Here is a 27370-nt window from a genome sequence, read left to right on the forward strand (position 1 = left end):
CAGAGTTGGGGTTCTGGGGGGTGTGATAGGCCCTCCATGTTGTCCTTCCTTCCTTCCTTACCCCTTGGCTCCCAGAGCAGCTCTTCACTAGGCCCCTCTGCCTATCTGCTCCACAGAGTCCAAGGCCTTCAGGGAACCCAGTATCTCTACAAGGGAACTCAGCTAGGGGAGGGTGAAGGCTCCCTGCTACTGGGTCAGGGTGCTGGTGAGAGCAGCTATCTCAGAAGGTTGGAGAGGGGGAAGGTAGACTGGAGTGTGAGCCAGAGGTCATAACCGGGAAACCCCAAGCAGGGCCTTGTGGTAAGGTGTCTATGAAGTCTCCTGGAAGCACCACAGGCTATATCACCTTGATCTTCCCACTGGCGATGGCTTGGTTAATGGCCACAGCAATGGCCACACGTCCTTTCTGGTCTGAGTACAGGATCCTCGCCTGGGAGCCCACCACCTGCAGAGGAGAGAATGAGAAAGCCCCTCAGCTAAAAACAAGCATCCAAGAACTAGTGGTGGGCTGGAGAGATGGCTCAGAGGTTAAGAGCACCGACTGTTCTTCCAGGGGTCCTGAGTTCAACTCCCAGCAACCACATGGTGGCTCACAACCATCCCTTATGAGATCTGGTGCCCTCTTCTGGTGTGCAGATATACATGGAAGCAGAATGTTGAATACATAATAAATAAATAAATAAAATCTTTTAAAAAGAAGAATGTTTATTTAAAAAAAGAAGAACTAGTGGTATGGGAGAGATGTGAGTGACACTGCAGCCATGTGACCTGGCCAACTGCAGCCAGCTGGTCCTTCTAGGGAGAGCCAAGAGGACCCTGGAGATGCATGGCAGCTCTAACATATGAGGCTCTAGGGGCTCCTCTCTCATCAAGCCCAACGGATACTACACTGGTGGGCTTTGCATGCCAACAAATGGACTTTTCATGAGGCCTGGTACATCTCATTCTGTTCTATGATCTTTTCCTTAGGGTCCATCCCTGAAGGACCCCCAGTGACTACTCCATGGGAACCATGGAGGTTTCCTATTGTGGGTCCTGCCTCTTTGAGCCTTTTTTTTTTTTTTTTTGGTTTTTCGAGACAGGGTTTCTCTGTGGCTTTGGAGCCTATCCTGGCATTCACTCTGTTAGACCAGGCTGGTCTTGAACTCACAGAGATCCACCTGCCTCTGCCTCCCAAGTGCTGGGATTAAAGGCATGCGCTACCACATGCCTTTAATTGCAGGCTTGCTGCAATTTTTAAAAGTCCTCCTTCCCAAATGTTGGCAGTGCCTGGGCTGAAAAACCAAAAATCCACACTTTCTCTAAAGAAGCGTGTTTGCCCCTCCTGCCTAGGGAGCTGGCCAAAACTGCAAAAGAGGGCAAGGACAGATGACAAGGACACTAATGCCTTACAAGGCTCAGAGTGGGCGTGGGCAGTGGGACCAGTATCTTCTCTGGGTCTAACTAATGGCCTTGGTTCCTACAGGTGCCTCCAGTTTTTTTTTTTTTTTTTTTTATCTGTAAGTGTGAATCAGTGCTGTTAGGTGTTCATATTTCTTAGGGGAAATGAGGAAAAACTGCTATAAAATGGTTTGTGGCAGTTAATCTTCATTGTGAATCTGACTGGATTTAGAATGGCTGTGGGAACACATCTGTGGAGCACTAGGAAGAGTTTTAGGGAAGGCTAACTGAAGAGGGAAGACTCCTAATGTAGGCAGCACCATCTCCCGGGCTGGGCTCCTTGTCTATGAAAAGCAGAAAGCAGGCTGAGCGCCAGCGTGGATGCAGTGTGACTAGTTGCCTCACGCTCCTAATGCTCTTAACGCTGCGCCTTCCCAGCCGCGATGGACTGCTCCCTTAAATCACGCGCCATAACAAATGTTCTTTCCTTAAGTGGCTTCTTGTAGGGTATTTGGTCACACACTGAGGAGGAGATCAAACACAACTGCCATGCTTGTCAAGAATGTCATATATATAAAAAGAATGACCAGCTTTCAAGAAGATTAACTGCCACAAACCATTTGAAGTAGGGTGAGCAAGCTCCTTCTGATCAATTCCACTCAAAGGTGAACAGCGCCTCCTGCTTGCTGGCCCTGTGGCATGTGCAGCTGGCTTTGAACACCCCCCTTGCAGCAGCCCCAGACAGTGGCATCCCTGCCGCCAGCTCTGCCTCTCCTTCTCCCACCTCACTGGATGGTTTGTGTATTCCATCTGTAGCACTCCCTCTACCCTGACCCCAGCCCCAGGCCCCATGGCTTAGACTTGGGTCACAGAGACTGTGACTGGCACATGGGGGTTTATGGGGGCACACATGGAAAATATGGCCCTAAGATGGGATGGGCCATGATGGGGACAGTTCCCTCCTGGCCCTGAGACCTCCGGCCAGGGACCTACTGGCTAGCATAGTCTTGTGTGAACCAAATGCTCCTTCTTTATTTAATTTCCTCATTCCTCCCATCCTCTCTAATCAGGGCCTGGTGGCTGTTCTCTGTCATCGGATTCCTTTTCTGACCAACCATTTGTCCCCCTGCTTATCCTTCACTTATGTACTCAGCTCCAGGCCTGGCAGAGCTGTGCCCAGGGATGGTCACAGAGGCCCACTGCAAGGTCCAGCACTGCTGCCTTCATGGCACAGATGGAGGTTGAACCACTCACCCAGGGCATTCAGCTGAGAGTGTTACGGTGCCTGAGCTCTCACTGCTCACAGGAACTCCAGAGACTGTTTGTGGAGTGGCTGGAAGAAGGAGGGCCTTGTTTGCTGCTTCAGAGCCCAGGCCCACCCTCTATCCTCTTCATTAAAAGAAAATCAGTGAAATACACTGTGCCGGCTAGTTTTATCTCAACTTGACACAAGCTAGAATTATGTGAAAGGAGGGATTTTCAACTGACAAATGCCTCCATAAAGTCCAAATGTAGGGCATTTTCTTAGTGATTGATGGGGGAGAGCGCAGCCCGTTGTGGATGGTGCTATTTCTGGACTGGCAGTCCTGAGTTCTATGAGAAGAAGTCTGAACAAGCCATGAGAAGCAAGCCAGTAAGCAGCACCCCTCCAGGGCCTCTGCATCAGCTCCTGCCTCCAGGTTCCCACCCAACTAGAGCTCTTTCCTTGGCTTCTTTCAATGATGGACTAAAACATTAGTGGAAGTGGAAGTCAAATAAACCTTTTCCTCCCCTACTTGATTTTGGTCCTGGTGTTTCATTGCAACAATAGAAACCCTAGCTAAGATATACACATAACATAAACTTGACCACCTTAATCAGTTTTCAGCATGCTGCCTGGTGGCATGAACTACCTCACAGGGCTGTGCAGCTGGCGCCAACATCCAGCTCCAGGACCTTTTCATTTTCCCAAGTCCCCCACCAGCCCCAGCCATGGCACAACTCTGCTACTTCCTTGTTTATGGCTTGCCTACTCTAGGAGCTGCATGTGAGTGGCAGCTTGCAAGGGTTTGTCCTTTTGCGAATGACTTATTTCTCTTAATGTCATGTCCTTCAGTTTTATGCAGGTGGCAGTGATTGGCAGAATACCCTTACTTGTTGCTTTGTAAGGAGAGACATTTTGCTGATCTATTTGTCTGCCAAGAGCCATTTGGATTGCATTGGCATTTTAGCTACAGTACCTATAGCACCCTGAAATCAGTTCCAATCCTATTAAGTCTACAGCCAGCATGGGTTAACTAGATTGCACTGCTTTATACCCCCACCAACATTGTCTAAGGTTTCCAGTTTCTCCATGTTGCTATCCAGACACCCTTTACAAGCCCTTTCTTGGATAAGGTGGCCACCATGGTGCTGCTATCAACAGGCACATGGATGCAGGGTCTTGTAACTTCTCAGGGCATGGCAAGATGGGTGCTGGGACTGTGCTGAGACTGTGCCTGCACCTTGTTTCTGGGCAGTTTCTTGACAGCTCACCCTCCTTCATGAGACTGCAGTACCCATCTTCCCCCAAGTCAAGCTCTCACCAGCTGGTGCTTGGCAGCCTCCCGGATCCAGCGGATGTTATCCATGTACTGTAGCTTAACGGATGCCTTCACTGCAAGGAGAAAAGGAAGGGGTATCTCAGGCCCTGGAATCTGATGCCAGGGGCCCCAGTTCTCTTTTCTGATGGATGTTTGCCATAGGTACCTGGAGACCTTGGGTGATGCCCCTAAACTTGCCATCCTGAATTTGGGAACCAGTCAACAACAACAAGAATTAATGGGTGGGCTTCTACAGTTCATCACTGATGCACCCATTCCCTCAAAGAATAACTATTGAGTACTTATTGTGTACCAGACACTGAGCCAGGCACGGGAACAAGAACTACAGTTGGCTGTGAATAGGTGTGTGGTGAGCTAAGTTACTAGGGGATGCATTAGGAGGATGAAGGCTCCCCAAGAAAGGGAAGGTCAGAGTCCTCAATGCTGAGAAGCTCTGTGGGAACAGAACTACAGAGGGAACATCCAGCATGAGGTCCTAAAGTGGGAATGCTTGGCCTACCCCAGGAGGAGGCAAGAGGAGGTGGGTGGCCATGGTGACAGCAGGTCTGAGCAGCTCGTGAGAACAGACTGGTAATGTGAGAGCTGAGACTCCATGGAAAGTGCAGAGAACATCGATAGAGTGAAGGTGCATTTGACCACATCACCGCTTATTACACTACGTTCTTATACTGTGCCCTGAGCCCTGGAGGTCCTCAGCATCTGTCTGCTCTGCCTGGTGGAAGTGCCTCAGGCTGGAGTGTCCCTGCTTGGCAAGGTCACACTGTATATAGACATTGGCTGTGCTGGAGGTTCTTAGCCACCACATCTGTAGGCACTCAGAGTCTTTGTGGAGCACTGGGTAGTAGCCACCCAGCGGACACCCACCTGTGCCTGCTTAGGGCCAGGCAGCTCTTCTGAGCTAGAGAAGCCGGGAAGGCAGTAGGCCAGATTTCCCAATGTAAAACCCCAGCTACTTCTTTCAACTTGGTCTGGCCTCCTCTTTGCCCTTGACTGACAATATGTGCTTCAAGAAAGCATCAGGGACATGTAGACACAGGAAGATCTCAGTCACCAGGCTAAGAGGCAGAACCAAACCTCTGCATCTACGATCAAGATGAGCTCAGGGACCCAATGCTCAGAGAACTTGAACATCAGGTGGGTGCCAACCGGACCTGGCATGGGGTGTCATACTCATACAAGGAAGCTGAAGCGAATGAGAAAGCATTCCTAAATGCATCAAACAAAGCCAATGCTCAAGTGACTCCCTCCCATCTCCTGGTGAATGGGGCCTGCAGGAGAGTGGCTGAGTCAGAGAGGGCCTGCAGTGTATGAATATCCAGCAGACCCTGGGCATTGTGGGGCTGGTTGCCATCCTGTACACTATTGGAGGATGATGGGACCTTTAAGTGGAAGGAAGTGAGATCATTTGGGGTGTAGCCTTGAAGGAGATGTTGGGGCCACTCCTCCCTTTGGTTCCCAGCAGAGTTCCACTCCAAAATAATGGAGCCAACTGACCACTGAAGTCTTTGAAGCCAAAAGGCAAAAGAAAACCTCCCCAATTTAAGAGGAAGGCTGGCTCACTCAGGTGTTTGCCGCAGTGACAGATATCTGACTGACTTAAAGTTCCTTGTGCCAGCAGGGACAGAGGCAGAGGTGGGCACAGAGCTGGAGGGCAGAGCCTGAGTTGTGGATAGGCTTCAAGCTCTCGACAGCTTTGAAAGAGCAAGGTCTGAAAGTGCTCGAGGTCCCCTGGGCAGCAGCCTGTAGTCCTGAGATCTATGCAGAATATGACACTAGGTACCAGGTGCCCTACAGAGGCAGGGGATTTGGGAGACCAACCACTCCTGAGTGCCACCCACCCAGAAGTACCACCTCCATCAGCAATGGCTTTCTCCAGCACAGATGTGGCCAGATGATCAGTGACAGCCAGGTCCTGAGGGTCCCCCGACGTGCATACCCAGCGGAAGGGCCCAAAGCCCTGGGAGAATATGTCCCTGCAAAGACAAATGTCTCCTTAGTCACAACCTCCTGGGCTGCCTGCACCTTCTTGCTGAGCTGGGGATTGGCATGAGGGCATGCTTCGGGGAGAGAGGCAGGGTCCAGAATGAGCTCAAAACTGTTGCCTCTAAGCAATAAGTCATAGAGGACCTCCTTGCTCCTCTGCCTCCTCCTTGGCTTCTGCTCCCGTCTCTAAACTTGTACCACTACACTTCTCTAGTGGCAGGAGCAGGGAATGGGACAAAGACAAGCAGATGTTTTCTCAAATTACTCTTAGGAAGACTACATGAAAACCAGTCGTCTATGTGTAGACCCAGCCTGGCTTTCCCTGGTGACTCAGCTTCTGTGCCAGTTGAAGTGGGCAGCGGGATATTATAGCCCTGAGCCATACTAACTCCATACTTGCCAAGCCCAGCTGAGTATGTCCCTGCTGTCTCTTTTCTACTTCTCTTCCCTAGGGAAAACATAGTCACTATGTACTCCAGTGTCCCAGCCCACCCTTGGCTCCGCTTCCACCCAGAGCAGCAAAACTCAAAGGCAACTTCTGCCTCTCTGGACTCCATCCTGAGATGTCTGACACCCTTCTCTGGGCCCCTCTGTGCACACAGAGACCTGCGAGTCTGAAAGTCCAGATTCCTTGACTGATCTACTGCGGCCCTGGTTCCTGCTGGGTTCCCTCCCCTACTTCCCTATTTCTCTTGGGCATCTGGCCCTTCTCAGACCTGCTCTGAACAGCCAGATGGCATAAGGACCTCAAGCCACTGTACATCTTGGTCTTCAGGACTGAATCATCATCCAAAGGACAGCTCCCTGGCCACATCATTTAGGGGAATGAGTGGGTGTATGGCAGGATGGTGTGCACAGGGAATGACCTTGGCCATCAGGGCCCTTGGTTCCCTGTCTTCTCACTGAGGCCCCACAGAACCTCCTCTGCCCTTGTGTGTTATGAAGAAATGCTGTGACCACTGCATGGCTACTTCCCAGCTGCGTGAGGTCTCAGCACACAGCTCTGTGACGATCCGTGTTGGAGGCTCTTCCAGCTGCAAAGACCAGGTCCTAAGTCCTGAGAGGAGCCGAAAAGGTACTAGACACCCCAAAATGGAACCTCCATCACTCACCCCATAATGTGCTGGACATAGGAGGGGTAGCGGAACTCCGTCTTGTTGGCTCCTTTCTTCTCCACATCTGCTCCTGTGAAGCAGGATCTGTGTGAGCACCCATGACCACAAACAGTGACTTAAACAAGTGGCCCTGGGAAGGACTGGGAACAGAGTCTCAAGATCTTTCCTCAGGCAAAATAAGAGGAGAAAAAGCAGAGTGCAGCCCTGGGTGGTATACTGCCATCTGTGTGGTCTAGGTGTAGGGCACAGACATATCGCCCACAGACTCAGTGTTAGCCCCAGGGTGCCACCCAGAGAACCCCATCCTACTAGGTCTGCAAGTGGCCCTGCAAATGGACATGAAGAGGGCCTGGAAGGAGACAATTTCTTGTGGGCTCTGGGTCTTTTATATTTTTAAAATGTAAGGAGAAGTTGAGGCCCAGAGAGGCCTGGCTGCCTAGTAGGACCAGCTTCAAGAAGGAAAAACAGGGTAAAAGGCACAACGAGATCTCCCGGGTACTTACTGGGTGACCATGCGGCTGAGCTATGGGTATGAGAGGGGGAAAGGAGTTTACCCAGGTAGGCTCACACATGTCCCAGACACCACTTGTCCAAACTCCTGCCTGCTTACCTGCTCGCTGAGCCTCCAAGAGGAAGGCATTACCATAGTCCCAAAAGAAGAACTTCTCCTGGGCCAACCTGTTGATGGCTGAGACGTGCCTCCTCAGGCTGCAACAAACAGGTGATCAGTCTCTGACCTGTCCTCCAGCTCTGCAGCCCCACCCCATCAAGCTTCCCAAGGCCTTCTAAACCTAGTTCCAGGAAGTCTCCTGGAGAACCAGCCTCCTCTAGCTCACTGTGACTGTTCCCAGTGTGGCTGATTCCCATGTCTACTTACAACCCGGAACCCCTCAACACCTGCTGCCTTATAGTGCCCCCTCAAATCAGCATTCTCCATCAGACCCTGGATCCAATGTGCCAGACAAGGGTACTAGGTGTCCCAGTGTGTACCCAGCACAGATATGGAAGCTGCCCTAGGAATTTTACAAATATCAATTCAGTTTATCCCATCATTCCCAAAAGTACTGTGCTCATGATCCTCACTGAAAGAAGGAAGCTGAGGCTCAGAAAGACTAGGCTCCTGCATGTTCCGCTGTCCTGCCCTGAGCAATCCTTTCCTGTCACCCACCTTTCCTGCACCAGGTTCTTGAAGGCAGCTGGGTTGGAGGACATGAGGCTCTGGGCCTCCGAGAAGCTGAGCTGCACAGGGTAGTAGCCTCCATTGAACGGGTTGTGGCAGGATGTCTGGTCTGACCCAAGATCCACCAAGAGCTCCCCTGTAGTGTCCAGTTCATGGACCAGACGCTCCCTGGGAAAGTGGTGGGGTGGTCAGGGCAGGGCAGGCATGCATGGGTTGGAGGAGGGCTAGCCAGCAGAAACTGCAGCCCGCATCTCCACCCACACACCCTGTATGTAGTGTCTACTTTCTCCTTTACAAAATGCACGGGCTGTGTGGGTCTGGGTGAGGATGTTGCCCTTCCCGGGACGGACAGAGCTGAGGTTCAGAGCTTGTGGCTTGGAAGTACTTGGTTTGCACCCCTGAGATACCCAAGCCACTGATTTCCACTTACCAAAGGTCCACCACGTTGCCATGATAGCCAAGGCTGAGTACCTCTTTCTTCTTCCTTGCTTCCCTAGAAGGACACAAGAGCAGAACAGATGACCTATATCTGTCCTCAGATGCCCTGGATGCAGCTGCTCTGCCTGCATGCAAGACATTCAACGCTGGCCAAATGTGACAGATGTAGGAGGTCACCTAGGGCCTGTGTGTGAGTGTGGGCTTGTGTCAGAGAGTGGGACTGTGTGAGAGTGAGATTACCTGAGTGTGTGAGCCTGTGTGTAACTGGAGGCCTGTATATGAGTGTGAGCCTCTGTGACTAAGGGCACTTGTGTGACTGTGGACATGCGTATGAGTATGGGCTTGCACATAAGTGTGGGCCTGTGTGTAACTGTGGGCCGATGTGTGAATATGAATCTGTGTAAGTGTGGGCCTGCCGGGGTCTGTATGAGTTTGGGCCTAGTGAGTATGGGTCTGGATGAGTGAGGGCATGAGTGTAACTGTGAGCCTGTGTGAGCTTGTACTTGGAAGAATGTGGACCCAGAGGCATATGCTAGGATAAGGTTTGTTCTCATATACCCCATAATACAAGAAAAAGAAAAATGCAGGCTGGAATGCACAAAATAGGTTGAGCTGAGCTGCAGTGGCTACTGGGAAACAGGTGCCTCAACCCTAATAGGCTCTTCATAGAACTCACTGATGGGATGGGACAAAGAAGTGGTAGGATTTACTAATGATGATTCCAAAATTATTTGGAGAAATAGAAATAGACAAGAGGATACTAACAGAAATAGATAAGAAAGAAACAGATAAGTCAGGCATGGTAACATTCATCTACAATTCCATTACTTGGGAGGGGAATATAGGAGAGTCTCAAGTTCAGAGTCCCATGGCTGCTCACAAGCCAGCAGCAATAATCCCTGGGGAATGGACTCCCTATAGATCCCTCCCATGATGCTTTCTTTCACAGTGGAACCTCTAGACGGCACCTGTGGCTGGACATCAGGCACTGGATGGTCCTAACCACACTTTATCCCCTGCTTCCAATGTCCAGGGTCAAGCGCTCCAAATCCCACTCAGTCAACTGTACCTGAGTCTCACAATGCAGTGGTCCAAGCTGTCAGTCACTTCCATCAGCCAGCCTTGCCGGTGACGTTTTACAAGTGCAGATTTGTCAACCTGAGGTCATGGGACACAGGTCATCCATTTACACATCGCCCCTGAACAGCCTCTTGAGAGGTGCTACCCTATGAACCCGCCCCACTTTCATGATGCAGCCTCCGGGCAGTCACTACAACCGATGGGAGAAAAGAAGGGGCTTTTGAGACACGATTCCCTGCTGAGATAGTCAGCCAGAGGGGACATGTCTCTTTTCATTTCTTTCTGGTTTGAATGTGGATGGCATGTTTGGCTGGTGCAGCGATTTTTATCTTCATGAAAAAAGCCCAGAAGAATCTAGAGAGCTAGCACTGACATTAATGAGCCGCTAAACCAACAATAGTGACATCAGTTGATGAGAAAAAATAAAAGTCTTACTTATGTAAGCTGCTACAGATGTCCTGTTACCTGCAGCCTGACATAGTCCTAGCAAAGCTCAGGCATGCAAGACACAGGTGGTGCCAACTAAGCCAAATTACACGGTGTGTGCCCAAGACTTAGCTCAAATCTCCTCACTGCTGCTGCCCCCTTCTTCCCTCCTTGACTTTGGCATCTTCCAAACAGATGTGAGAGGCATTAGGGCAAGCCCGCCCCCCCACCCCCCAGCCCGTGCACACCTCTGTGAAGGAGCAGCTTCTCTGCCTCCATCCAACGTCAACAGCTAAAGCTGGGGGAGGGGTGCTCTACACTAATTTAATTCACAAATATTTATTCTTTGTCATCTAGGTTCCTCATCTGATGGGACAGACACAGGAAGCAATGGCTGTACACACACCATCTCAGCTTCATGGGCTGGAAGCTAGCAGGCATGGACCATGGAGGGTGGTGGACCCTGTGCAAGCAGGGGAGGGACCTATGTGATGAGGTAGCACAAGACTTTGTGGAGGAGGTGAGGGGGTTTGGTGGAAGAAATCAAGAAGATTTGATGGGAAGAGTGGAAAGGTGTGGCAGGCAGAGAAGGAAAGGATAGAAGACAAGGGAGAGAGAGGAGAGCAAGCAGGCAGAGGAGTGAATGAGTGAATCAGGGAATTTTGAAGGAGCTACAGGCAGAGCTCCCCATCTTACCTCTGCGATCACCCCAATGCATCCAACAATGGCTGCAGCCTTGGCTTGAGCCCCGCTCATCCCACCGAGCCCAGAGGTGACAAAAACCTTCCCTGCCAGGTCCTCAATGCCCAGGTAACGCCGACCAGCGTTCAGCACAGTGAGCTGTAGGCAGGAGAGGCAGGGTGCTTATTGTCCACTCCCAGGAGATCCACCTGCAGGGGCCCGCCACTCATCATGTGTGCCCATCTCTCACCACAGTGCCATGGACGATTCCCTGGGGACCAATGTAGCAGTAGCTGCCCGCTGTCATCTGACCATACCTGAGCATAGAAGAAAAGGGCAGCACTTAGAAGCCTTAGACTAAATCGTTAACCACTCTCAAAGGTTCTTCTGCATTGTCCTTTGTTATAACAAGCGGGCAGAACTAGAGATCGGTAGGTTAACCAGAATAAACCGGAGTCAGAGTCAGAAAGACAAACATCAATATTTTCACGTGTGTGTGTGTGTGTGTGTGTGTGTGTGTGTGTGTGTGTGAGAGAGAGAGAGAGAGAGAGAGAGAGAGAGAGAGAGAATAGAATAGAAAGACTATGAGAGGGGAGAGGGAGACTTAAAGGGAAGAAGCAAGCATGTATGTGTCATGAAAGCAGAAGGGGGACTACTTAGAGAAGAAAGGGGACTAGCAAGAGGGACAGACAAGCATCAGGGAATAGTCACAATGATGAATAAGAAATGACTATAATGGGGTGGGCCTAGGCCCAAGAATACGATAGACTCTGATGACCCCCTATGGAAGGCCTCACCATACAGGGGGGGCGCAGAAAGGATATGTGATAGGTAGGGTTTTAGTTGGTGGGGGAGTGGTAGGGGAGGATGGGAGGGAGAAGGGAACTGGGATTGTCATGTAAAGCAATCTTGTTTCTAATTCAAATAAAAAATCTGAAAGAAAAAATAAAAAGTTAAAAAAAGAAATACATATAAAAAAGAAATGACTATAAATGGGGCTGGAGAGAAAGCTCAGTGGTTAGGAGCAATGGCTATTCTTGCAAAGGACCCAGGTTTGGCTCCCAGCACCCACGTAACAGCTCAGAGCTGTCCATAACTCCAGTTTCAGGGGATTGAACATCCTATTCTTGCCTCTGTGGGCACTGCATTCATGTGGTGCATAGACACACACACACAGGCAAAACACTCACACTCATGAAATAAAAATAAAACTTAAAAAAATTACCAAAAATGATGACACAGAGAAACCCATTTCTCTATGTTCTAACCAAAACATTTAAAAAGTTAAAGTAAAAATAAAAAGCTAAGGAGATAGTAAGCTAGCGCCTCCTGTCCCTTCCTGCCTCTCAGGTATTTTACAAATAGATTTTATTTTCCTAAAATCTGTCATTCCATTAATTTTTAAAACTCAGCATGGCGATGATTGGGTTAGGCGGAGCAAGGCTGAACATGGCCCAGCATGCCCATACTACATGCTAATGTCTACTTTGCCACACACAAAGGCATTCAGAGCAAATTTCTCAGTAGTGGCCAATATCTGAAGCCATTGAAATGCCCACACATGGAGGAAAGAGAGAAAGGAACTGTGATGTAAGAACAGGATGAGAAAATAGGATATGATGTGTCCCTGCCACACGACCCGATGAAGGTGTCTGGCGTGGGAAAGCGTGTTCTGCAAGATTCCATTCAGGTGGCATCCAGTAGGCTTAACTGGGAAGCCTCTTCATACTGGAGCTGGACCCTGGGTGTGCCACTGGACACATGGCAAGGTGGTAGGTGGTAGCACTGAACACACACACCAGATCCACAGCTGGCATGCGGAGAGATGTCTGCTGTTGGATTCTTGGTTGAGTGTGGGGCTCCATTCTGAAGGTGTTGCTTTAGTAGCTTGTCCCTCACAGACTGCCCTTAGGTCCTTTCCCTATCAGCACAGACATTCCGGTCATGGCTTCACAGCAGATGACATTCAAAGCCATGGTTCTCTCCACCCTTCTGGGAAGCCTGTTGGATCTTATTTCCTATGTGGAAAAAATTGAATAGTTGCAGTGGGGTGACCTTCTGTCATCTCTTCCCACCTGTGGGCTGTGTTCATAGGGAAGAAAGCAGGCAGGAAGGCTGTGAGGTCATCAGACACAGATAATATTAGTAGATGCCATTGAATTTTCATCGATATCGCCAGTAATGCCTGAGTGCAGCCACTGCCATCACTGGATAATTAGCAAACACTGTTTGGGGCAGTGTAATTGGGACAGTAGAATTTGCTGCTAGACTAATTGCACTCTTTGCTGAAGACTAGGAGATTCTCACAGTCTCTCTGTTGCTTGTTTTTCAACGCCAAGTTCATTATCTCTTTTATTAGATTTCTGCCTCTCAGTAGCTTTCCCCAGCCCCTTCTCTCCTCTGGTTGGAGAGTGTGTTGTCACAAGCCTGCAAATGAATACCAAGTCTACCGCATAATACGCCTGACTACCCAGAACTTTTGTTTTCTCTTCTAAAAATGGAGATATACAGGCATGGTGCACACCGATAGTCTCAGCACTCAGAAGTCTGAGGCACAAAGATCACGAATTCTTGCTTCTAGCAAGACACTGTCTCAAAAAGATAAGCAAACAAAAAGGAGGCCATGTCACTTATCTCAAAAGACTGAATAAGTATCACAAACATAAGAGGACAGTGTTAGTATAAAAGAAGTCATCTGGAGATGATGAAACTCACTATGAGCCCCGTGAGGTCAGCTCTCTATAGAGCCCTGGCATTGTGCAAATATCCCAGTCCTGCAGATTGTGCCTCTGTCATTTGATAATTCTCACACAGTCTACTGTGACAGAACCTATGAATGTCTCCTCTGTCTAGATGAGGTCCAGGTCCTAAAAGTTCAGGGGACACAGGCCCAGGGATACACAGTTCCTGGTCCTTGGAGCTCAACTAGTATGCCACATGGCACTCCCAAGGCAACTTGCAGCATAAAATTGCTGGACTAAAAGCTTTCTGCAACTGATGCAGGTTAGGGGCACCCCTGCCCCCCAGCCCAATGTGCTGACTACTTCAACCAAAAGCCTGAGCCTGCTCCCCCATCCTCCCACATGGGATGTTCCGGTCATTTCTATCCATGCCACCCTGATGGCAGGAAGGTTTTGGTCTCCAGGTCTTCTCAGTTTCCTTACACCGTGAACCTTGTCCCATCTCCGCTGCAGTTCCTACCTTTGCTCTATACTCATGCTTGACAGGAAGAGCTCTACCGTGGAGCTGCAGCCCTAGCTTTTCTTTGAAAAACATTTTTTCCTTACTAAGTTGACAAAAATACTGGCCCAGACTATCATATTTTAATTCATCCTGTATCCCAGCCAGGCCTTAGGATCCTCCTGCCTCAGCCTCCCAAGGGGCTGGGATGATAGGCTGTGTGACCAGGCCTGATTTCTATCCTTTTTGCAGTCAGTGTCCCATCCCACATCTCCCTGTGGCAAACCCTCTGCACCACAGCCAGACAAGGCCTATAGCTCTGCTATGAAACAAAAGTGTGGGCCAATCCCATGGCCACAATGAGAGAGTAGGGGACCAGGATGCACTCCCTCAGCCCTCTGACCCCAGGCTGATTTCACTGGAGCAGAAAAAGTTGCCAGGGCCAATAATATCAGCAAATATAACACACAGGCTACTTACAGCCAGAAACAGAGCAACTAGTTTTTCTGAGGCCCCGTTTTTCCTCTACTAAAGGGATCTGTTTCAGAAGCCTGGCAAATCCAGGGTACATCAAGGTTGTTGTTGGGGGAAGGCACTGTGCCATGGTTACACTCTGGACTGTCACCTGGAGTCTAAGTCGCTGGCTCCCAATTCTTCAGATTCCATTTTATGTGATGTTTCCCTGAGTGATGATCCCAGAGGTCCATGAAGATGTGAGCATCAGAACACCCTTTGTACCATGCTAAAGACTGGAAGCCTTGTAAGAAGGGCCATGGTGCCATTGAATACCACCGAAGAGAACGAATTGCCAGGTATGTTCGCCACAGACTTCACACTGTATTGTCAATGGGGAAAGGCAAGGTGCCACGAAGCTCCACGGTAGAGCTCTTCCTGTCAAGCATGAGTATAGAGGCTGCCACGATGGTCTTGACCCCTAGCCATGGACAATGGGCATGAAGAATCTTTGGAAGGATACAGGAGACACAGTCCCCTGGGGTCCCATGTGGGGCAGACAGGCTTTTCTTGTTCAGTGCAACTCCTTCCATGACATTGGGTGAAACCTTTAGATGCAGAGCCCGAGTTAGCTTTAGAGCACACGGAAAGCTTCCACACCCTGTCAGCAGCCAGGAAGCCCTTCAGGTTGCTTACAGGGTCCTGTACCCAAAGAGACAAGTCACATAGCTGCACAGTTTGTCAGAGCACATTCTGTAGAGCATGGGGATGAGTGCGTCTTGTGGGAGAATCATCCATCAGAATCCTTTCCAGGAGCAGGTTCCAAGACACCACCCCCCAGCAGACACCTAAATCCTCTGACACCTAAATCCTGCCTGTCAAACAGTGCACATGTGCACAGAACCTGTGTAATTCACGTCACACAATGCTGTGTAGGTGGCTATAGTAACCACACTTGCTGTCAAGGGACAACAGCAAGAAAATGCCAGCATTCGGTCAGTGTGGAATTGGATTTCAAACATTTCAACCAGCAGTTTGTTGACTGTACAGATATCATATACATGCAGATATCACTTTAAAAAGAAAAAAAAAAGACCCAAAACAAAGATCAAACTACAGCCAGCAGTGTCTCCAATAGACTCTGAAGTTCATCCAAAGACAAGCTGAATGGATGGATGGATTAACAGACAGACAGACAGACATGTAAAGCAAGAAGTACTTTTTTTGGTTTCTTTGCTTTGACATTGTGTCTCTGTATTATGTAGCTCTGGCTGTCGTGAAACTTGTTATGGTAGACAAGGCTGACCTTGGACTCAGATATCCACGTGCCTTTGCCTTTGTGAGTGAAGGGTTTGAAGACACATGCCACCATGCCTTTTACCATGGGATTTTGGTGGTATTCCCTGAAAATGGCTTTCAATTTTTCTTTTTCATTAGTAAAATGACCTTATTCTAAACATACAGAAGTTCTCTGAGCTGCATAGAGTCCAGAACCGGGCAAGTGTTCGTGTGTCTTCCTCAAGCCAGCTGTGTGATGTTTTATTTGTGATCCAATTTTCTGTATGTCTGGGATTATTCATAATAAAATGTTTTGAAACAATGGAATCCAAAGTTGTACATTTCTTTGGTTACTTATAAAAAAAACAACCAGTAAGCACTTATGCAAAGCTACCAGGGTGCAGCTGTGTGAGAATGAAACGATTTTGTTAGAGTAATAAGTATTCCCTGAAATTAGGTTTAACACAGTCATGTTGTCTTATTGTGAAATTCAAGGAAAGGCAGACACCATAGCATCTAGTTGACACTGTGACTTACATGGTCACCCCCAAGGCAAACAGCTTCTCATACTCTGCCCTGGAGGAGTAGTTGGGAATGACCTAGAAAAGAGGAAGGAACCAAGTGTGAGTGGTGTAGTGTTGTCTGGATTGTCCCCTCACCCACAGCACCCCCTTTCTCATGCCTGGCCCTGGGCAGACCCCATGCCTGCTGCCTCAGACTCACCATCCCGTTGGTGATGACCAGCCGAGGGGCACCAGGGCTGCTGGGGAAGAGGCCCAGCGGGTGTCCACTGTACATGACCAGAGTCTGCTCCTCAGTCATCTTTGACAAGTAGGACATGGTCAGCCAGAACTGAATGGACAGTGCACATGTAGGACTCTGTAAGTGTGAACTGGCACCCACATGGGTCCCGTACCCCACACCCAGACCCAGGGATTCCTGCGGGTCTCAGTTAGTCCATCCTAGTGGCCTTGTTTACCCAGATCCTCTTTAATCTCCAGGGTCTCCTGGTACCTCCCATAACACCACTCTACCCCTTCTTATAAGTGAAGCATCTTCAGGTGACTGCCAGCACTGAAGCATCATCAGGCATCAGGCAGAGCTATGGACCATTGAGTGCCTTCCAGGCCACCATACCTGAGCCCAGTTGCTGAACACCTGCCCATTTCCTCCATAGGTCACCAGCTCCTGTGGAAACTGGAAAAGATGTGGCATCATCTGAGATGGGGCCCTGGACAGAGAGAGCAGGGCCCCTACCGACAGCTATACTCAAAGGAGCAATGACATAAGGGCAAGGTGAGAAGCCTAAAGGGACACGTAGCATCCACCAGCCATGTGGGCTACTGAGCATGGCTGACCAAGTGAAATATATCCTCCACATCAAGATTCCGTGTAAAAGGAGGGATGTAAGGGATCTCGTTAATAATATTCTAAGATACCCTATGATAAACTATTACTAAATGCTTTTGTTTTCAGGTGGCCATTAAAAAGCTAAAATTATAGGTGCATTTATACAAATATGCTGTTATGCATTATTGTTATTTGATATTTGTTTCCTATTTTTTGATTTGCCCTATAGTTACAGAGAAAGGTCCAGGAACTGTCTTATGCCAGCTTTGTAAGCTGAGCCTTGAATACCAGGCTTGCTAGCATTACTCAGAATCTCAGGTCATGTTTCTCTGGACTATGGTGGCCTCTGTTTCCCTGCCATTACCTGGGCCACAGCAGGGTCCAGGTTGTTCATGATCATGTGCATGATGGCCGCAGCTGCTCGTGTCCGGCATGGGTACTGATCAATCGGGTAGGCCCTGCAAGCGCAAGTCCAGCATCAGGCATCAAGGGACCCCTCAGGCTTCCCGTCCCACTAAGATGCTGCCCTGGCCCAGCTGACAAAGCACCTGAGAGAAGTCCTTAGAAGCATAGGGATGTGGAGCATCAGAATCCATCGGGTGCTAGGTGACTTGAGTTCCCACACGCCCAGAGCAGGAAGTCCAGTCCACCCCAATCACTCTCCCTTCCTACTTCAAGCCTGGAAGCTGATGGCTGCTTTCCAGAGCCTTCTACCTTTGGTCAGTTTGATCATTTGTTCTTTCATTAACTCATTAAACATCCCTGGGCAGCAATTCCATGGCAGGTGGCAGCAGGTACAGAGGGGGAGAAGGGCAATGGCTCCTATCTCATGGGGACACAAGACTCTCTGGGCCATTTAGAACAAGTCTGGGTTTCTGGTATGTTCAGAACAATGGTTCTGTATGACACAAACTGCAGCATCCAAAATGCAGATTCTCAGCTTTGCTTCAGGGCAGCTGAGCCCTAAGGCCCAGCATTCCGTACTGTCACAAAGCTTCCCATGATGCTGTGCGTGCCACAGTATAAGAACTTCAGCGGAGAACATGACAGATTTGAAGTCGTTGACATCCATTCTCCACCCCATCCTTCTCTCACCAGCTCTTCCCTACATAGCAAAAGACACAGTGTCCCAGAGAGACTCTGTGCTCCAGAATCAACCGGACTGAATGCAGGCCAGAGACCTATCTGATAAAGACCCCATCCTCTCACCAGGCATGTCAGTGCCAGATCCCCCAAAAGACAACCCACTACCTACTTTCTCTGCACAAGGGTGTCAACTCACTGTGCCACCTCCATAGGTCCTCCAGCTCAGACAGACTGACCACTTTAGCCATGGATCCCCTGAGGCTCCTCCTGACTTCTGCGCAGCCTTAACTGAAGCCACACCCACGAGGGCTCACCTCATCTCAATGCTGGGGCAGAACCGGTACATGTATATGTGTCCGAACTGTCGTAGCTCCTGGGCAAACTCCTGCGCCAACAGCTTCTGCACATCAGGTGGGAAGTAGCGCAGGGCATTCCTCAGAGCCAGCTGGGGAGGAGAGGAGAGAGATGCTGGGTTAAGGGCCTTGAGGACCTCTTTGTAGTCTATCTTCTCTCTCCACCTGGGTTGCCTTTGCTCCACTCAGACACTGGTTGAGCCACTCTGAGAACACTTGCTTTGTCTTTTGGAAAGCCTTCCCTGATGACAGCTGGCTCCCATTATGAAGGCAGACCTTAAGCTCTCTCTTCTTGGTCCCATCTGCCCTTGGGACTGCAGACTCAGAGGAGGAAAGCAGAAGCCACTGTAAGCCCAGAGAGGCAGCTGGCATGAGACATGGTACAGAGGCTGTGTTCTGGGATGGGCATACTGGGGCAGTGTGCATAGTTGTTATGGTAGCTACTATAATGACCCCACCATGGCCACATTCTCATCCACCAACATGCACATTTCTTTACAAGGGGAAAAGCACTTTTCACAACAAAAGGTTAAGGAGCTTGGGACTGCTCTAGAATATCCAAGTGAAAAGTCCCATAATCATGGAGGTCCTCGTAAGAGGACAAGGGACAGCTAGAATCAGAGATGTGAGGACCAAGCTGAGTGTCATGTGGCACAATGTAGATTTGAGGATGCAATGTTTTTAGGGATATAGCTGTATGAACAGGGGATTTTCCCAGCAGCACCCGTGTGCCCTGCTTCTCCTTTACTCTCTTTGCCTGTAAAGTAGGAGTGATATTAGAGCCTACCTCCTAGGTGCTAATGAACTGCATGCTTAGTGCGCTGTTGGGATCACCTATGGGCCCTGTGAGTGCTAGAGCACAGAACTGTCACCTGACGCATTCATGAACCTCTGCCCTGCCTAACGTCTCTACAAAAATGCTTATACAATGCTGGCATGGGTCTTGTTAAGCACCAAGCCATGCCCCTAGTCAGAAACCGTCACAGGTCCCCACTACCTATCTGGTGACACCCACAGACCCAGACCCAGCTCAACTTGCATGGAGTTGCCTCCACCTTCCACATTTTAGAAGGGCTATCTCTGCCTTTCCATGCACTGTTTCTCTTGTCTCCATATACACCTCATTTCCCCCCTAGAAACTTTGTCTAAGCTGCCACAATCACCTCTGCCAAAAAGTCCTCCTAGGTCCCTTGTAGGATATGGGGTTGGCTTCTTAGTAACTGTTCTTATCCATGGATTCAATGAGCTCATGCTGGTGTTGCTGGAACCTAGATGTAATCCCCAGGGAACCCCACCCTCAAGCTCATGATGGTGTGTTGGCAAAGACAGGTATGCAGAGCCACCAAGGGAAAGGGCTCTCAGGATAGTGTGTTAATAGAGACAGGCATTCGGGCCCACCATAGTAAAGGGCTCAGCTATGGCATTTAATGCCCAACTCAGTGCAGTTTATGAGGCAGGATTTGGGGGCGGTCACTAAAAGAAACTTGCACATAGAGGAGGGGGTATAAAAGAAGGTGCTTCTAACAGAAGAACTTCTCATGCTGTGAGACACACTGTGAATGTTGAACAAACCTTGCTGAGTGTACACTGACTAAAGTGTAATAGGTAGCACTCCTTAGTTAAATAGAAAGCTGTCAAAGAAAAGCAGGAAGCAGGGAACAACCCGCCCCCCCTCATCCATCCAAACAATGAAAAAATGGAACAGTATGTAGCAGTGGAAACAAGGGAGAACTCAAAGTATGCACACCTGAACATACATGAGCATACACAGGAACACAAACCACACACACAGACATGCAGACTTGCACACACACACACACACACACACATGCTCATGCACACATAGAAAACAATTCAATGAAAGAGAAGCTGTTACTGGTTTGGGGACTCCATCCCAGAGGGAAACCTTAGCCCTTGCCACCTCTAACTCCCCAGATCTTCAAGTCGCCTTTTCTTTAAGGATGCTGCATCCTTCAAACACCTGGTGACATACAGGAATGAAATGGAAGGCGCCCAATCTCTCAGTTCCTGGCTGCTGTCCTGCCATCACAAAACACCCTGGAGGCTGATCACTATCACCCAGCCTCATGGATGTCAGCAGAGGCCCTCGGGTGGAGGAGCCTTCCCACCTCTTGGGGCTGAGTGTCAAGGCAGTGGTGCCTAGCTGGGAGGTGACCAAGGGGGGAGGGACATTAACCACAACAGAGATAGGAGCTCAGTAGAACCAGACAGGTCAAGTAGAAAGGCAGGGTGACACCCCCCTCCCCCCGCCCCCAACCTTGTCCTCTCTCTCTCTAGCACCAGCCCTGATTTGCCTGGCACCACCCCATTTTCTAGGACCCTTTGCTGCTGTCCCTCTCAGCTCCTGTCCACCAGGATCCTACCCCAGCTGCTCCTAAGCATGCTCCCTGCCTGTGGGCAGCTTGGAGACAGCTTAGGGGTGGTCTCCCCCGGGACAGCAGTTTCTGGGTGAGGATGGGGGCTTGAGGAGCCTTCATACTTCTGTGTCTTTCAGAAAACAAGTCCCCATGGCTCAGGGACTTGTTTCAGTTGCAAAGTTCTTGGGCCTCACTCCTTAGGGCAAAGCCGGCCACCAGGTGAGGCCCTTCCTGAGCTGCCATCACTCTCAGCCCTGTGTGTCTTTGATGGTGACTGCACAGCTGCAGGCACTGGGAGGTTTTGGGGGAGGGACAAAAGAAAAACTGGTGCAGAGGACACAAGAGTCATTCAGTGTTTGGGGCAGGGCAAGGTTCATGTGAAGTGCTGAGCCAGGGCCACTTCACACCCTGCCTCTTCCTCTTCCTCACTGGAGGTGGCCATAGCACCACCAAGTACTGTTTGGGTGACCTTGAGCCCCAGTGTCCTGTGTGCTTCCCAATGTCCCTCACATTGGGAAGTGAGGAGCCCAATTCCAAGCCTAAGGTAATCCAGGGTGTCTTCAGCTGAGGACTATCTGGTGACAGACACTAACACATGCCCTCACCCTTCTCTGGGAGCTGGTGGGGAGAGGGTGGGCAACTGAGGTGTGGAGAGAAGGGGTACCCAGACACCCTGACCATCTAAAAGACACCAAAGGGCCCCAGAGGACTGGGTAACAGTTGTTACCTGCTCTTCTGCAGGGCTGAGGTCTGGAGTCCTGACCGGAGCATGTGGCACCCCAGCCCAGCGCCCCCGGTTCTCAGGAAGGGGTCGTAGGGGCAGGCCAGAGCACAGTTCCTGGAGGCTGGACATGGCTGCAGAGACTGAAGTGGAGGCCAGCACAAAGTGACTGGGCAGTCAGGGGCAAGCAGGGTGGGGACAGACAGCCCCAAGGCCACCTCCTCCAGCCCCTCATTGGGTCCAGAGAGGGCACAAAGGGCAGGTCATTTGGATCACTGGCAGGTAGGCAGGCTGCCTGAGTGTTACCAGGAGGAGCAGCTCCTTGCAGGACAGACTCAGGTTAGATGGAGTTTGAGGTGCCGGTGAACTCTGAGATTGAGGTTTTCTGTCTTAGAGGATGTCACACAGGTGGCAATGTTGGAATATGTGTCTTGATGATGGGGAGTCACATGAAATTGAACCCAGCTCAAACTCTACAGAAGTGAGTCCCTTGTACTCCCTCTCCCCTGACATTTGAGCAGGAAGGGGCCAGATGATAGGTGTGGTAATAGCTCTCCACACCCCCAGCATCTCCTAATCATTAACAGCTCAGCAAGAAAGCCGTCCTCATCATCCTGGCCACAGACCAGAGGCCAATGCTGGGTGTCCCTTCCCTCCCCCTAGCCAGGAAGGACCCACCATTGAGTCCCAGTGGTCCTGGTAGGTGACCATTCCTGATCAACCTTGTGGCCTTTGTCCTGTCTCTTTGTACACAGGTGGGTGGCGACCAACTCCTCCCTCTGAGAAAAAGGTCATGACACCCAGCCTTAGGCAGAATGGGAAGGTTAGTCTGAGCAGCACACTGGCTAGTCTGAGCAGCACACAAGGTGGCTGACCCTTGCAATGGTTCTCAGAGCTCAAGTCCCATTTCACCAAACAGGAAACTGAGGTCAGAGGGGCAAGGAGACTGCTGAAGTTCTGTAGCTGGTCATGAGTGACGCTCAGATTGGAGCCCTGGGACCCCACGTTTGGATGGAGACACCATTGAAGTGGCTCCAGCTCTTGAGTCCAGTGTACAGGATGGCGTGGGGTGGGATGTTAACAAGAGACGGTATAGCATAGTGAGAAAAACAGATTGGTCTCTGAAGCTCTTGTGGCTGGGGACCCAGGGGACTCTTGCCTCTAGTGCTGTCCAATTTCCAGTTCACAAATCTTGTGGAATTCCAGGGTGATGAGAGTGTTTTTATCTCAGTGTTCTAGAGAGTTGGCCTTGCGGCCCCTGGACAGCCCCAGAAGCCTCTTGTTTACCAGGAAAACTTTCTACTCCTGGACCCAGGGAGGGGAGGGGAAAAGAGGTTAATCACCATTGACCAATGCCATCAGTCATGACTGTGCAAAGAATCCCACGGAGTCCCCAAGTAAGGATTCACAGGGCTCCTATCAAGACACCAGAGGCCCGTAGAGTACCCAGAAGTTGGGGGTGGGGGGTGGGGTGGGGGCTGGGCAGTGTCCATCCTACTCCTCTCACACCTCACCCTTAGCACTTTCTGCTCAGCTGACACCTGATTCCTCTGGCAGATGGGACAATAAAAAAACACACTGCCTGATTTTAGCAGGTTCTGACTGATTTCTCTTTTGGGGGCACCGGGGATGTGTTAGTCAGTCCATCTACACTCAAGTTTCAATCTTAGGCCATTTTTTTTTGTTTGGTTGGTTGTTTGCTTTTGGTTTTGCTGTTGTTGTTGTTGTTGTTTTGAGACAGGGTTTCTCTGTGGCATTGGAGGCTGTCCTGGAACTAGCTCTTGTAGACCAGGCTGGTCTTGAACTCACAGAGATCTGCCTGCCTCTGCTTCCCAAGTGCTGGGATTAAAGGCGTGTGCCACCACCGCTGGTCTTCTCAGGCCATTTTTAACAAATGGAGCAGGCCATAGGAACCCTGATGTATAGCCAGCCAATCAAAGCACAGGTCACAGCCTTGCTTGTGACTATTATCTAAAGTGGGGCAGCTTTGGAGACCCAGCCCTCAGTTGTGGGGTGGGGCAAGTGCTCCAGGTAGATGGGGTCAGAACGCCTGTTGGTATTTGATTGGGAACTGAATGGTCAGGGAGTAAACCTCACATTCGTTCCCTTGTCAATGATGTTACACAGAGTCTGTGGCTGAGAAAAGTCTTCTTCATTCTGGGGTCCCTAGTACCTCCTGCTGGATTCCTCAGTGTCCCCTACATGGAGGTCTCCTAGCCCCTACCTAGCCTCCTGATCTTACAGGCTCAGGGGGCCTAGCACTACCACCTTGTCCCAGGTACTGTTGCACCCTGGGACCAGACTGAATGAGGTAGGCCTACCTTGGCAGCCCCAGCGATGGTCCTCCCTTCTCTGAGCCTGAACACTTGGGCCCACACTCCAGAGGCTGCACAGGCTTCTCTCTCCTCACTGGTGTTGGTGCCTAGAGCCTATTCTTCCCACATTGGGCAGAAGCAGGCTGCAGAGTTGGATAAACCCTAACTCCCTTGGCCTTTGGGGGTAGTGGTGGGGGTAGAAATAGCCCCACAAGCAGCAATCCACTATCTCTCAGTCCTAGTGGGCTTTCTCCTAGGTGGCATTGCATTATACCTGGCTGGCTGGCCTCTGTTCCCTGTTCCAATTCCCTTTCCCCTAACAGAGACCCTCAATAATCTGTCCTACAGAGCCCCGCTCTCAGGAAAAAACTAAAAACTCTGTGAAATCTGATTTTTAAATGTTTTTAACCAATTCAGGCATTTTTAATATTCTCCCCAAGAAGGGGGGCAGACAGCCTCAAAAAAGCATCCTGACTGGGATGTTCAGGAGGTCACTGCTGGGGAGACAGATGGCACATGGGGCACCTGTGCCATCTCACAAAACATGCTAGAATAAGTTATTTAATCAGAAAATAATCATTGTGAATGTTTGAAAGAGATGAGGGGCTCACATAGGCTGAACACGGCAGTGTGCTATACTTGAGCCACGACTACCCTGCTCACTAGCTGTGTGTCACTGGGCAAGTTTCTTGGCCTCTCTGGGTCTCCATGAGTGAAAGGAGGGTTGGCCCTCACGATCCACATATGAGGATATTTCTATAATTGCACCTGTATGGACCTGTACCTATGTTTGTCCTGACTATGGGTCCTCCAGCAATACAGTCTAAAGGATGTTTGCACAATGATAGTGTTGTTGTTTTAGATATAAGGCATCCAGGGATGACTGGAGGTAAATGGGAGGACTTCACAGGTTACACACCACTCTATAACATGTAAGGTAGGGACTGTGGTATCTGCAGGTTCTAGCACCATGGACACCAAAATATGACCCTAACAACACTAGTATCTCACAGATGTGGCTGGGGATGGGATGACATCCACACATGAAGGGCCGTGAAGATGAGCCCGTGTAATCAGCACCATATGAGATGTAGGCATTTTTCTCATTGATACTTACACTGAAGAACTTCATCTACAGAGACAGCTTTGGCCTCTTGCTAGGCCCCCACGCTGACCAACACGGAAGCTAAGAGGCACAACCAGCATCCAGAAATCTGAGCTGTCAGATTTGTGGTGTTTAGAATCAACCAGTGGAGGATGTGGGGAGCTGTCCCTTCTCTCATTTCACCCCTCCACTAGCACCCACCCCAGAGCCTTCTCACTGCTCCTTTAATATGTAGAGACAGAATACAATCAGGTCTTCAAATTCCCAGGCATGTTTCTGTGTGAGGCATGGATCCAGTCTTGTCACTGGGACCTGGTCCAGCCTCAGTGGTTCGAGGTGAGACAGGCCACACAGTCATGTTCTGTGGTCCCAAGGTTCTAGGCCCCTGAGTAAGAACAGCCACATATGTCATGTGTGATCATGAAGCCATCAAATGTGCTGCCTGCTAGACTTCCAGCTGATGGCCATCTCAGTTGCCATCTGACTGGAGTAGCATGGGACCCCTGGGGGAAACATACTACCGGGACTCTTCCCCAGGTCTTGGTCCACAGCACTGAAGTGGTTTTTGGAGGCTGCTAAATTTCAAGGCAATTTGTTACTTAGCTATAATTGACACTCACTCAGGGTCTTTGCAGCAGGAAGAAGGAAGCTTTTCCAGGAGCTACCCGGGCCAGGAATCTACCAGGCATCTGCACATAGGTTCCAAGACTTCAAATCTTCCTGGCTGCCTTCAGGGACTCCTATCTTTAGGGACAATAGTGGGCTGAGTTGTTCTCAATTTTAGTCACTAGGTGGCAACCTAGATGGACAAAACACTGAAGATTGGAAGACTATACCAGGCTCTGGGAGTGAATGTCTGAGGATCCCTGTGAGTTTGGGTGGGATTTGGGGCAGATATGCATTGTGGGTGATCCAGAATCCTTGGGTTCTGGGCTGAGCTGGAAGGAAGCAGGCATTCCCTGGGGATGGGGAATCTTGAGAAGGATGTGGTTTTAGTATGAGCTGGGTTCCCACCCAGCAAGGTAGAACCATCATCGCTGTTTGAAGCTAAATGTATAACTGTTATTTATTTCATAGTCTTTACTAATAGGTAATAAGAGGGAGAAATTAGGATTATTGAATACTAATATCAAGTCTGACACTTGCTGTACCTGAAACTGTTAAAATATCTCTGCTTCTCATTTAACCTCCGTAACACAGTGGGGTTTAATCTTACCTCTCTTGTACAGGAGCTGAAACACAGATGGCATGAAAGACACTAGTGTTGGGTGCAGCACCTAACCCTACACCTCAAGGCTAAGTGCTGGCTCAGCCATGCCCTTCCTGCACACACAGGGCCAGCTGCTTGCTTAGGTTCCTTAAGAGGCTGGCTTCGAGGCACCAAGACCCTCCAGTCAGGTGCAATCCCCAGCCCACAGGACTTGCTGGATGTTGTTCTCTTCTATTTTTTATTTTGTGGCATCAGGATGTAGCCCAGGGCTTCACAGTTGAGGAGAACCTTCTATCACTAAGCCACAATCCCGGCCATTTCTTTACCTGTCAAGGGCTGGACTTTACTCTGGTGTCTCTCTACAACTCAAACACCCTATGCCTGCAGCAGCAGTAGGTGACACAATGAGGCACAACAGGCCTAGAGCTCAGGAAGACATGCCTGAGACCCCTTACTTCTCCTCAAGGCTGGAGAAGTCCTGCATGGACTGGGATTTGAGCAGGACCTGAAGGCACATAAGAAAGTGAGGCTACAATGTGGGGAAAGGGAGAAACATTCATGACTGACCCTGGCATGAGGCGGGGACTATCACGTACAGGTCCCATAACCTTGAGCTGTGGTTCAGCTCAGCGCTCTGGCCTCCGCCATTAAGAAAAGCAGGAGACACTATTTGGGACTATTTGACATGCTTCTGGGCCTTGACAGAATGACGACACCCCAGAGCGAACTGGAACAGGTAGAGCCGGGTCAGAGATGGACTCCCTCATGTTTTCTCTGCCCTGCACACTTTACTGCTGTCCTGCATGGTGGTGCAGCCCACCTCCCTTCCTACCTGAAAGTCGCTGTGGGCCCCTGGGGCACTGGACAAGAGTCAGGCCCTTTAGTTAAGACAGCTACAAGGAGGCCTCTATTGCTTGTTGTTTTTTCTCCCATTACATAAGTTAAGATCCTTGGCCCTGGAAGATTTGTGACCCCAACAGCTATTTGGTCCTTCTCTGGTAGGAGGTCTTTCAGCCCTACAACCTTGGCACTTTCCTCATGGTTTCTGTTTGCCTTAAACTCTTTTGGGCACCTTG

General features: G+C 49.9%; 1 protein-coding gene across 1 annotated transcript in view; it reads right to left on the minus strand.

Moving 5' to 3' along the window:
* The window catches only part of Uroc1 (urocanate hydratase 1), a 30958-nt gene extending 9162 nt beyond the window's left edge, over positions 1 to 21796 (minus strand). Inside the window, exons 1-16 of the mRNA XM_027428850.2 lie at positions 21671 to 21796; positions 18527 to 18657; positions 17491 to 17584; positions 16914 to 16973; positions 16500 to 16628; positions 16314 to 16375; positions 11116 to 11182; positions 10881 to 11024; positions 9748 to 9836; positions 8671 to 8733; positions 8229 to 8408; positions 7671 to 7768; positions 7058 to 7130; positions 5814 to 5935; positions 3945 to 4015; positions 347 to 445 (exon numbers count right to left, since the gene is read on the minus strand). Coding sequence (XP_027284651.1) covers positions 347 to 445; positions 3945 to 4015; positions 5814 to 5935; positions 7058 to 7130; positions 7671 to 7768; positions 8229 to 8408; positions 8671 to 8733; positions 9748 to 9836; positions 10881 to 11024; positions 11116 to 11182; positions 16314 to 16375; positions 16500 to 16628; positions 16914 to 16973; positions 17491 to 17584; positions 18527 to 18657; positions 21671 to 21796 — 1608 coding nt within the window. The remainder of the gene's footprint in view (positions 1 to 346; positions 446 to 3944; positions 4016 to 5813; positions 5936 to 7057; positions 7131 to 7670; positions 7769 to 8228; positions 8409 to 8670; positions 8734 to 9747; positions 9837 to 10880; positions 11025 to 11115; positions 11183 to 16313; positions 16376 to 16499; positions 16629 to 16913; positions 16974 to 17490; positions 17585 to 18526; positions 18658 to 21670) is intronic.
* Positions 21797 to 27370: the final 5574 nt, after the last annotated feature.

This window comes from Cricetulus griseus, chromosome 8, assembly GCF_003668045.3.
Source record: "Cricetulus griseus strain 17A/GY chromosome 8, alternate assembly CriGri-PICRH-1.0, whole genome shotgun sequence".
Taxonomy (NCBI): domain Eukaryota; kingdom Metazoa; phylum Chordata; class Mammalia; order Rodentia; family Cricetidae; genus Cricetulus; species Cricetulus griseus.